Source organism: Globicephala melas, chromosome 5 (assembly GCF_963455315.2).
Source record: "Globicephala melas chromosome 5, mGloMel1.2, whole genome shotgun sequence".
Taxonomy (NCBI): Eukaryota; Metazoa; Chordata; class Mammalia; order Artiodactyla; family Delphinidae; genus Globicephala; species Globicephala melas.
In genome coordinates, this window is record NC_083318.1 from 30,275,086 (window position 1) to 30,288,104 (window position 13,019).

General features: G+C 35.6%; 1 protein-coding gene across 4 annotated transcripts in view; it reads right to left on the reverse strand.

The window, feature by feature from the left end:
• SEC24B (SEC24 homolog B, COPII coat complex component) overlaps positions 1–13,019 on the reverse strand; it is a 94,720-nt gene that overhangs the window by 49,211 nt on the left and 32,490 nt on the right. For 2 of the 4 annotated variants that reach the window (XM_030864089.3, XM_030864088.3), the window contains exon 4: positions 4,236–4,340. The exons of the other annotated variants lie outside the window; for them this stretch is intronic. In XM_030864089.3, coding sequence (XP_030719949.1) covers positions 4,236–4,340 — 105 coding nt within the window. The remainder of the gene's footprint in view (positions 1–4,235; positions 4,341–13,019) is intronic. 4 annotated transcript variants of the gene reach the window in all.

Consider the following 13,019-nt stretch of genomic DNA (forward strand, 5'->3'; position numbering starts at 1 on the left):
TTTTCAAGTTAGTATTCCTTACTAGTATAGGTATGACAGTACTTGTCTTCAGTACGGAATCTAAAACTAATAAAAGGTCCACTCTAGCACTAACAACTGAATGAGTGAATACCTGTAACTGAATAAACTTAGTGAGGAATTTAAGATATAACCATTATGGGAACCTGATAGCTTGCTATCTGCTCAAGTTTTCTTTAAGTTTATTCTCCAACAATTCTGAACTTTTAGAAGCTGCCAACAAAACATAAGACTGTCTCTAGTACAAAATCCTATTTTAGTTTCCAAGCGTGCATTTAATGAGGAAACCTTAAAAAGGAAGCCTATTTGTAGCATGTAATTTTAAAAAATATAATTAGATGGTTTAATGTAAAATCAGAACTGAAATCAAAATTTTCTTTTAAAACTGAAAGTTTTAAATAAATATCCGTGTACTTGACTCCTAGATAGACCTGCTGTCAAGGAAACCCTAAGCTTTAATAAATGAAAAGCTAAAATAAGAGGATAGTTACTTTAAATATAACTATAAAGAAGATTATCACTGATTTCCAAACCTGCTTGCTAGTTGATATTTCATTACTGCTTAATAAATTTTTCCAAAATTGGAGAATAATCCACATAAACTAAATACATAAAAATCTCATAATAGGGAATGAATACCACTGAAATGCTTAAAAAATAGAGCACTCCAAAATCTCTACTTGACAGATACACTTATATGTAATCTCCGTACCAATCTGAGGCATTCTTTTACTTTTTACATATGAAAAAAATACTGTAACTGAGCAGGATTTAAAAAATAAAATAAAATTCATTTTAAAGCTAGATTTTCTTTCCATTTTTTCTTTCCCCTCACTTAGAATGTCCCTTTAATTTGCAATCAACAAAAATAGGACTTTTTTTTTTTTTACAAACCATGAAGAGACAACACCAGGATCCTAGTAAAAATGTCCATAGTCCAGTCATTATTTTGTTGCATAATAAAAAAGGCAAAGGAGGAAGATAACATGTAAGAAATGCCATGGTGACCACTGCCATGTGCCCTTTAGTTCTCACCTATTCCAGGGCTTTGTGTTCTCACTAGGAGATAAAGGCTATCCTCTTCACACCTCTCTGCACACAGACCTCGGTTTGAATCTCCGCTCTGCTACTTAAGAGACAAATGTTACTGTACATGTTCAGATCGTAGTCAACTCATCTGAAAAATGGAGCCAATTATCTCTGCCTTGCAGGATTGTTGAGAACAAATTGAGATAAAAACATGTTCTCAATGTTAGTAATGACACCTAATTTTTTTTTTTTTTTTTTTTTTTTTTATGGTACACGGGCCTCTTACTGTTGTGGCCTCTCCCGTTGCGGAGCACAGGCTCCGGACGCGCAGGCTCAGCGGACATGGCTCACGGGCCCAGCCGCTCCGCGGCATATGGGATCTTCCCGGACCGAGGCACGAACCCGTGTCCCCTGCATCGGCAGGTGGACTCTCAACCACCGCGCCACTAGGGAAGCCCACACCTAATTTTTTTTTGAGAGATTTTACCATTTGCCAGACACTGTTCTAAGCTCTTTACGAACAATACCTTCAATCCTCAAAACGACCATATGTAATTGTTACTGTTATTATTCCTCATTTACATATGAGTAAATTGAGACTCAATGAGTTTAAGAAACTTGTCTAAGGTCACAAAGCTAATAAGTGACAAAGTCCGGATTTGAATTTAGAAGAAAAGACACAAAACCCCACAGCTTTTAGCTCTTTAGTGCTGCATCTGGCACACAGTAAGTATTCAAAAATGTTAGGTATTATTAAAATCTAAATGCTGTGAGTTAAGAATTTAGGGAGTTTTAATCTGTAATATATTCAAGAAAAAAAGTAGTTAAATAAGATAAGGTGATAGGAGAAAAGCCATTAATGCTAAACCTTTTTGATTTTCCAATTTTTTTTTCTGTCTAAGGAAAAGGGGTTTTTAACCACTGCACCTAATTGTAAGCAGAACAAAAACGGGAGTAATTTAGGCTGACAAATATTACGCAAAAAACCACATTTTTGAAATGTGTAAAATAAGGATCATGAAATTAAAAAGTGAGACATATGTAGGATCTGAATAATATATACATTAAATAATAATAGTAATTCAGGACCTGGGAGCAATGGCCCATCATTAGCAATGACCACACATTACAATCACATCTTGGTTTCTAAAACACCCTTCTCTACTATACGCACCAGGACTAAAGGAAATGGTTTGTCCCAGGCTTGCAGCAGCCCAAATACAAGATGAGCTAGGAACATCTTATCGAGGACTTAAGGTACTTAAAATAAGTGCTTAAAGATTCATGGGAACATTTAAAAAAGACAGTTTGAAGGAGCTGCTACTGGCCAGGACAAGTTGCTATCAAAATAACTAATGACAGTAATGGATTATTACCCACTGAATAAAATAAGAATCCATGAGTCAATATGAACCCAAAGCAATCAACAAGGGAGAAGAGAAAGCTCTTCTTCACAATGAAACCTCAACTCATAAATATAGAAGGAATGTTGGAACTAGAAAATCACCAACGAATGTTAAAACTAGTGAGTGACGGTTTAAAATAAAGAACAGGAAATTTACATAGTATCATAGAATTTCCCCACAAATCACTTATTAATTTCAATGGAAAAAAGAAGTACCTTTACAGTTGAGAAACCTGGCAGACACCATCTTAATCAAGTGATCAAAGTTAACATCATCAATATGGGGATAAATCAACAACATGTGCCTCGGACACAATGTACTGAGAATACAACATTACTTCAGTGGTAATCTTGCCAAAAAACGCATGATTTGAATCTAATCACAAGTACACACCAGATAACCCCAAACTGAGGGACATTCTACAAAATAACTGGCCTCTATTATTCAAAAATGTCAAAGTCAAGAAAGAGAAAGAAAGGTTAAGGGACTGTTCTAGGTTGAAGGAATCTAAACAGAAATGACGACTAAATTCAGTGCATGACCCTGGGCCATGGAAACAGCTATAAAAGATCTTACTGAGACAACTGTTGAGGTTTGACTATGGACTGTGTAACAGATATTACTGCAACAGTGCTCAATTTCTTGACAACTGTATTGTGTTTATGTTATGTAAGGCACTGTCCTTACAGTCAGGAAATACATACTGGAGTATTTAGAGGTAAAGGTTCATGATATCTCCACCTTCAAATGACGTAGGAAAAAATGTTTATAGAGAGAAGCAACTGCGGCAAAAATGGTAAAGTGTATACGGTAGTTTCTTTCACTCTTCTATAAGATTGAAATTATATAAAATAAAAAATTACCCCAAATTCAGAAAGATAAATGGGTATGTAGATTTTTAAGGTAAGAAAAATTACTCTCCATCTGGAACCCTCTATTTTCAACCCACCACCTCAAATCATGCATAAGGATTTAAATATTTAAAAAATGCAAAGGAAGTGGAAACTTTTAGTTAAGCGGATTGTTTACAGAGCAAATCCTTCCACTCAATTATAAAGATAACAGAAAGAGAATCATGGTCATGTATAATAACCTGAAAGATCATCACTTATTGGTTCAGTCAAACGATTAGAATTAATGGACGAACTGAGTAGCTTAATACTCAACAGTTATACTTATCAAAGGCAGAAAAAGATATTAAACAGCCTGCAACACATAATCGCATGCACAGTTTCTTCACCTAGCATGATGTGAAGTACTACTTCATGAAGCAGGAAGATAACTAAAAATTGGGGGTCTTCTAAATATATGACAGAAAAGGCCACAAGGACTTCAGAGGAACAATGTCCTATTTCTCTTTCACTTTTATGAAGTCCACATGATTCATTTTGGTTAGACTAAAGTAGCATGCAAAGCAGAAAATAAAACATTCCTAAAAGGAGTCCTAAAAGGGTGCTACAGCAATCATCAGCCAAAAGCTTCAGTCAGGACTCATTCTTTTGCATGTGGCACGAGAGAAAATGCGCTTCGGAAAGAAGAAAGCACTCTATCTTCGTGAAAAATGCATTACTTACAAAACGGTAGAGGGGTCCAAAGGAGAAAACACAAAACAAATAAACATGCAAAACTCCTCATTTCGAGTGACCCAACCTTCTATAACTGAAACCAAGCTATTGAGCTAAATCTGCAAAGACACATTTTTTAAGGACCAGTAAGACTGTGGACATAAAAAGAAAACTCGAGCAGGGAAAGGTCAAGAACTGGTGTAAAGCTAAAGCAGACCTGCTTCCTCATCCTCCTCCTCCTCTTCCTCATCATCGGAAGTGGATGACAAGGGAGTTGGTGCGGAGCTAGCTTGATTATTAACATATTCACCATACTGCATGCCTGTAAAGTGGAAAGCACAAACACAAGAGTCAAACCAACAGGAGAGATGAGAAATAAAATTCTGACATTGCATTAAAAGTGAGAAAGAACTCTGACATTCCGAAGAATATCCCAGCATGCATATTAATATCAGCTAACTTATTATCAAAACCGAAACAAACCGTTAGAAAATCTCTGCGAAGCAGTTTAGTAAAAGCAGCTTTAATATGAACTAATTGGTCTAAGTGTAAAAAAATAAAAAGGACCATGTCTGACACTGTTAATATTTAGGAAACTGCACTGATACTCTCTGAACATTTTACTGAGCTCTGTACATGTTTACCTTCTTTGACCTTGGGGCCCTTGTGGTATACTTCCTTTGGGACTGTGTATTCTTGGTGAGCAGTGATCATTTCTACTAAAATGAATTTATACAGCACACAACACACGTACAGATACGTGGTACCTTCCTTCTGCTAATGCCACCCTGCTGGTAACTCAGTTCTCATAACGGAAAAACAATGACAGTTAAAGGAAAGAACTGTATTGAGCATAGTTCTCTGCTCAGAGTAGATGCTCAAAAAAAAAAAAAGGCTTATTAACTGTGGCCCTACAAGTGAGACAATTACAGAAAAGTAAATTTTCTGAGATGGCCAATCATCTCAGCATCAGACTAATGCCTACATGTGAGTCTGAAGTAGGTGAATGAGACTAGTCCTCAGTGTGAGATACAGCAAGAGAAAGCAGAGTCTGTGGAAAAGGCCCAACAACTGGTAACTGTATAGTACTTTCCTTTAAAAAAAAAAAGTTGATTGCATATTATTATTTGATTAATCTAGCAAAATCAAGACAAAAAAATTAACATCCACAAAACTTCTAAGGGGGAAAATTTTTAAGACTTAACAAAATGCAAACGCTTCATAAATAAAAATAAACATCCTTACAAAGAAAAATCTTATAGCTCAATTTGAAAAAACAGTAACATAGTGTGGATTTTCAAGAACATTTCACAATATTGGAAGCACAATGAAGCCGTGCCTCACCGAAAAAATCATGTGGTAGACCTCTGATGTTCTCTTCATTGTTTCTTTCAGATGACCTTTTTTTTTTTTTGCGGTACGCAAGCCTCTCACTGCTGTGGCCTCTCCCGCTGCGGAGCACAGGCTCCGGACGCGCAGGCTCAGCGGCCATGGCTCACAGGCCCAGCCGCTACGCGGCATGTGGGATCTTCCCAGACCAGGACACGAACCCGTGTCCCCTCCCGTGTCCCCTGCATCGGCAGGCGGACTCTCAACCACTGCGCCACCAGGGAAGCCCCAGATGACCTTTTAAATTAGCATGGAGAAACATAACTCATGCCTATAGTAAGAAAAAAGCTATTAAAATCTGAACTTAGAAGAGAGCAAAGGTTAAACTGTATATGAATGAAGCTTTGATCCTCATGACTAAAGAAGTCATGGAAAAATCTGATAGCTTTGCTGAAACATGTTTTAAATACAGATAAAATGGCAGTTATCACAAATTCATCTGAGAAAGTAAAAATCAATGTAAAATAAGTTCAGGCAACACAAAAAATAAACTTGGTACCTTGAAAGACCAAATTCAGAGTGGCATGTTCCTCTAATAAAGGCCTAGTTAAAATGAAAATTTGACTAATATTAGACCTTAGGTTAAATATATTAAGAAGTTTATAACAGACATAAGTTAACAGTAAAAAAGATTTTATAGAAAAGAAATTCTTCAATTTAAGAACTTCTTTAAAAACAAGTACTTTCCCAAAATGCCAATTAGCATTGCACTTTAAAAAGTACACATGTATGTATGTATATAATAAGCAGAAATAAGAGAAAGAAGAAAAAAAAGAAATTACATTTACTGTGCTAAGCTAAGAGAGGCCAAAAAACAGGAAGAAAATCCATTCTTTTCCTGACTGAATCATTCTGTAGACTGCTGACTCTAATCAAAGAAGCCAAAGCATAGGGCAAACCTATATGTATTATAAGACAAATATTTTCCTCTCTTTTTCCAGATTTACTGAATAAAAACAGATACCACATATTATTGGAAAAATATCCAATGCTTAATTGGAAGCAAATGAGATGGCTATCCAATGATTAAAGAAAAATTTATAGAGCAACTACTTAATGCACTGGAACAAACCTATAAATAAGAACAGAGTAATATTATTTATTACAATATCATTTTAGATTATACAGTGGTTGCCAACTTACTGTATTAACAGAATGTCACACAACATACTTAATTTTACTGTCCTAAAAAAAAGATGCAATCCTTTTTGAGAAGTGCCGGAGATGAAAGTATCAAGATTTAAGCTCTTCCCAACTGCGACTCAATATTTAAGGCTCAGAATTTAGCCTTCCTTTGCTCGTTTAAGTAAACTTTGTTAAAAACTTGGGAATACTAACAGCAGAAGGACATGATATTTTAGTTCATCCACAGAAGAATGGTAAGAGCTCCAGAATAACAATCAATTGACATTTAAATGCCCTGCTCTAGGTTGTATACAGCACATGTCGAAATGTCCTGGGGTACCTCCCACCCCAGCCATCACCACCAAACAAGGAAGGAATGCCACACCCTCAATTCATTCTGTCTTAAGCAGAGCTTCCAAGGTATGGATCTAGAAAACCAAGAGGCGGGACGCTATTTCACAGACTGAATGACATGATGAAGAGCCTGTTACTGACACGGCCCCAATATTTTTAAAAAGACATTCTGTTTAAACTACCTATCATTAAAGTACCTTCAGGCCAATTTCTCCAGGAGAGTTGGAGTTGCTTAATAAAAGGCATCTTTACTGTTCCACTGGGAATAAATAAAACTAGTCTTAAGAGAAAACAAACCCCTTGTGGAGGTTAGCTTTTTTAAATTCAAGAGTTCAGACTTTTGAGAAACTGTTACCTTTCCTAATCTGGTCTTCTAACTAGGTACACACACTAGAAGACTTTGCAAGGGTTCCCACGAAAGAAGGCTTTTAAGGGAATCACTCTCCACAGTACTCTCTTTCCTACATCTTATCCACCTAAGAAAGTACCTGTGTTAAGAACAGACTTTTTCTCACTTTACAAAGGAAACACATTACCTTAACTTATCCTAAATCTTACTAGGAAAGCTTCCTTCTTCTTTAAATGATTGATCAAGGCACCCTAGATCTACAGACTATCTTTTACCTTGCCATACATGCTGCAGTTAAAAATGAAACATATTAGAAATAGGGTTGGCTTTATTAATTCAGAAATAGTGGAAAGTAGGGTGGCGGCAGTAATGATAAATTTATTTAATGATTCTGCATGTGTGAAGGCCCCAACCACTACTGCCAAAGAATCCATTGCTTTTGAAAGAGTCACATGAGAACAAAGCAAAAACAATAAGAAATACTGAACAGACAAGCAGCAGGACATTATGGATAAAGATGGGGTCTCTGGGTTCTATTCCATGTAATACCACTTACTAGCTGTGTGTCCTTGGGCAAAATTACTAACCTCTCTGTTCTTCATTTATATCATCTGTAAGGTGGGGTAATAACTACCTCAAACAGCTGCTGGGAGGATTAAATGAATTAATATATTTTAAATCTTATTAGAATGGTGCCTGAAATATAGTAAATACTATACAAGTATTCACGACTATTACTTTTATTTATTTATTTATTTATTTTTTGCGGTACGCGGGCCTCTCACTGTTGTGGCCTCTCCTGTTGCGGTGCACAGGCTCCAGACGCGCAGGCTCAGCGGCCATGGCTCGTGGGGCCCAGCTGCTTTGCGGCATGTGGGATCTTCCCGGACCGGGGCACGAACCGGCGTCCCCTGCATCGGCAGGCGGACTCTCAACCACTGTGCCACCAGAGAAGCCCACTACTATTACTATTGAACTTTAAAAACATGTTTTTGTATATATTTAATTAAAAACAATTATTTTCAACTATTCTTAACATTTATCCCTAGGACAAGTCATTAGTTAGAAAAAGAACCTTCTACCAACCTGAATAATATTCTTAGTAATACTAGTTCTTTTAAAAATAAGTAGAACATTTCTAGGCCTACCAGTCTTTTTCAAGAGACACTGGATAAAACTCATAGGTAAAAATTCTACATGTTTTTTTCAGAAGCTATGAGATGTTCAATAAAGTACTTTACAACCTATTTTATCATAAAATATTTATAATGGTTATAATCATTTCATATCCCCTTATACTTTATATAGTACTTAATGCTTTCTACCTCCTTTTAACCAAAAACAAAACAAAACAAAAATTTACTAGCAGGTAAACCTATTAGTACTTAGTAGTATATATATATATGTGTGTGTGTGTATATATATATATATGTATATAATAAAATACATGGGAACATTTTTATTATGATATATGATGAAATTAAGAGTTATTTCTAATTTTTATGCTTGATTCCTATTTAAATACTAAAAAAAGCCAAATAACAGAGTTTGATACACACTATGCATATATTTACCACAGGAATACAGTGCTTTTTAATATAATCCTTGCTTCCCAAATAGCCTAATATTAGGTACATATTACAATGCTTTATTTCAAATTTGGCAATGAGAAGCAGCATACTGACTCACTGCCTAGTTTTTATAACCTATACTATAAAGAAGAATAATCTCTGACATTTAAATTTGATGCTCTTACTAATTTGGCTTAGGAGATGTAGGATGCAATTTACTTCTCAGCGGAATTTATGATACACCTTGAAACTTTAGGAACACGTTTCTCTGAATTAAAAAATTAAATCAGGCTTTTTGACAAAGAATAAAATTTGTGTCACTGGTTTGAAGATGAGGACTGCCTTTGCCAATTAGGTTATATGGAGATGCCATCCGTGAGATAAATGACTTACATCACAGCTTGAAGTTTTTGATAAAAATACATTAAAGTATGTGATATTTTACTGGCAATGATATAATAAAATTCATAATATTTTGAATAATTGCTAACTCAGTAAAACAAACACTGGGTTTGGAAGCAGAAGATCTGCACTGGGTCTTGGTATCCCTTTTGGGAACTTCTATGTCTTTGGGCAAAACACCTAACCTCTCTAAACCTCAGTTTCCTCATCTATAAAATAAAGGTGTAATATGATATGTCTGCTTCACATGATGATCAAGTGAGATAATAAAACTTAAAGGTATTTTAAAATTGTAAACTGCTACATGAAATAATAATGCTACCAACTATCTACAATCTGGAAAATAAAATTCAACCAACAACAATAAAAATTTCTCACATGTAACTCAGAAGGTTAAAAAACTTTATAGAACAATACTGCTTTAATAAAACCCTTCCAATACCATTCCTATCTACTTTACATGAACAAAGTTTCTCAGTAATCATATATATGCAAATAAAAACTATGAATGAAGTTTTTCTAAAGTTTATTATTCTAATAATGAATCATGCAATTCACGTACAGAAAGCTATGGTGGGACGGAGGGAAAGCCATTTATCTCAATGAAAGATGTATTTCCAATAACAATGTACTTTCCATTAAAAAAATACCAAAATTCACGATGTTTATGTTGTTTTGACCCACTAGATACTAACAATAATTGTATTGATAGAATAATCCAGAAGAAAAAATGTTAATGTTTAGACACTTATGGTTATAGACAATATTTTTAAATTTCAATTATATATAACATTATTGTAGCAGAAAAGCATGATAGAGTGATAAAAGAGTTTCTAGTTTAAGAATATGTTATATTGTTACTACATTCAAGGGAAACATTCAAGGGATGTTAAGAAGAAAAAGGAAAAATGTAAACTTTCTAAATGTTAAAGAAGGGCTAATTTCACTTTCTTTCTTTCTTTTTTTTCTTTTTTTAATCTTTTGGCCTCACTACACGGCATGTGGGATCTTAGTTCCCCGACCAGAGATCAAACCTGCAGCCTCTGCACTGGAAGCACAGAATCTTAACCACTGGACTGCCAGGGAAGTCCCTTCACTATCTTTTAAAGGATGACAGGCTTCATTCCAGTGGATACACAGAAAAACATAACATCTTTTTTTAAAAGTCAACATACGCAGTATGTTGAAAATTATATAACTGCAAGTATTTAAACTTTTGGTGAAAAATTTTAGATGTCAATCTAAAAATGTTCAAGTAGTTACAGTTTTTTCGAAAAATTTTTAGGAGATAGATATGCAAGCAAAAATTTGAAGCCTCTCCTGTAAAAACCAGTAAAAAATGCTGAGAGAATAGCTCAGAAAGGGTGTCTTTGAAGCTGGGAATGTCAACTGAAAAAAAAGCACAACCTAAAAGTTGAGAACTGTGTTATTTGGTGGACTTTCTGAGGACTTCAAGCCTGGAAGACAGCCTCTTAGGCAGCTCTGAGGAATGGCTCCGAAGAGGTAAGGGAGGAGCCGGGACATACAGAGGTTTTGCAAAAAAGACCAGGGAGTCGGAACATCAAAAGATGACCATTAATTAAAGAAAATCAGGTTCTCAAGCCAGTGAACTTAGCACTCTTCTGTGTATGGGAAGATGCAAGAGCCTGGGATCACTGAAATGATTCCTTTCATAGGTACCATAGCTCTCTAGGGTGGTGTTCTGTTCTTTCCTATCCTGAGTCCCCTCGGGGGCACTGCTGCGGGGTTGGCTGCAGTGGCTCAGGGCTTGGCAGTTTGTCTCCATCCTGAGTTCCCTCAGGGCTCACTGCTGGCGGCAGCTTTGTAGTGGCTTGGTGGCTCAACATTCTTTGCTTTATGGCAGGCAACACTCTTCATACACAGGAGAAAAAGACTAACCTCTTTTATGTATCAATACTTTCGTAGTCTTATCAGACCCACAGCATGCCCTACACAGCTGTACCCTGCACACAAGGGGCGTCAGTCCTGTAAACTACAGTTTGCACAACGTACATGGGGCCATAACTCATATGCATCTCTGTGTGTATCCAGATCTACCCAAAGGCAATGAGACCACTAAGTGACCAATCTCCTACTTCAGAAAAAGGAACAATAAAAGCTGCAATTCAAAGGTCTCCAGCATTATCTTTCCTGTTACTTATTCAAGGAGTTTACCTTAGGTAAATCAAGAGTTTAACAGCCAACAAAAACAATAATTCAGCCTCATTTATAGAAAGAGCACAAAATAGAAAGGTTTGAGTTGAAAATCTTTCACTCTGGTGGCTTCCCCTGCAGTCCAGTGGTTAAGATGCTGTGCTTCCACTGCAGGGGGCACGTGTTCAATCCCTGGGCGGGGAACTAAGATCCCACATGCTGTGTGGTGTGGCCAAAAGAAGAAAGAAAAATCTTTTACTCTGCTATTTACTAATTTATAATCTTGGGCAAGTTACCTAATCTTTGTGAATGTCACTTTTCTCACCTGTAAAACCAAGATAATGTCTACCTAGTAGAACTGGTAAGGGGATTAAATGAGATAATAAATATGAAGTATCTGGCACATTGTAACTGCTCGATAAACGATAGTTCCTTCTCTTTTCAAATCTATCTTATTAGTAAGAAAAAGGAAACATAATAATAATTATTTAGTGGGAAAGTGGTTTACAAAATGATACAGTAAGATGATAGGATGGTATTTAAACTAAAATGGTCAAAAGAAAAATATAATAGGAAAAAATAAATTAGCGGGGGCAATGTAAAGGGCCAAAACAAGCAGCATATATATCTTAACATCTGGAAGGTAATCATCAATGTAGAGGAAAGACATCACTCATTTAGTTAGGGCTCCTATGTACCCCTAAGTTTCTTCTACTCATGATAAGTACAACTTTCCTACCAGCCCCTCACTTTGAAAGTAAATGCTTATAATAACTAGATTCTATTCCTAATACACCCACTGGCTTGTTGGGAATCAGTGGACACTTTCTGGTGCTGCAGTTGGTTTTCCTAAAAAAAAAAAAAAACAAATAAGGAAATCTATAATGTATAATCTGATCAAAGGATAGAAAAGCCTCTGTTGACCACAGGAACACTCAGCAGATATAAGCAATGAGATCAGCCTAAGGATTTATGTTGCTTTTTCCAAGTCTCAGAACATAAGAGAGTTCTTCTCAAGGTGAGGGGCCGTCACTACATAGTGAATATAGTCCCTAAAATATTACTAATGATTGTGCTGGAAATACAAACTACATTTTCCTAAAAACAGTTATCTCTCATCATATGAAAAATACAGTATATTAACCTGAAACATCAATAGATTTGGAATTTTAGCCAGACAGAGAACAATCAAGAATACAACCAAAAGAAAAGGCAATGTGGGGAAATGGTCAAAACAACACATTTCAGTCACCTGTCACTTATTTAACACACGGAGAATATTAAACAAGCAAACAAATAAACCATATTGTTTGTCAATGATGCAAGAGTGTGGCTTACAATTTCATTTTCATCCTCTCATTCTCAAAATTGGGTCAAAAGTTACTTTCCATTAGTAATAATGACAAGCAAAGAAATCATCAAATAGGATATGGAAATTCACAAAACAAGGAAATCTTGGGTGTTTCATCCCAAAAGAAACTATAATAACCTTTAAAAAATAGAAAATAAATGGTCCATAATGGAGGGATGGAGTAGTAAATTATAATACAATGACATAATGAATTAGCCATGACTATAAAACTGTACAGAGATATATGAAGAACTGCATAATTTAATAAATGTAAAAGCAAAATACAAAATGGTATGTAAACTATGA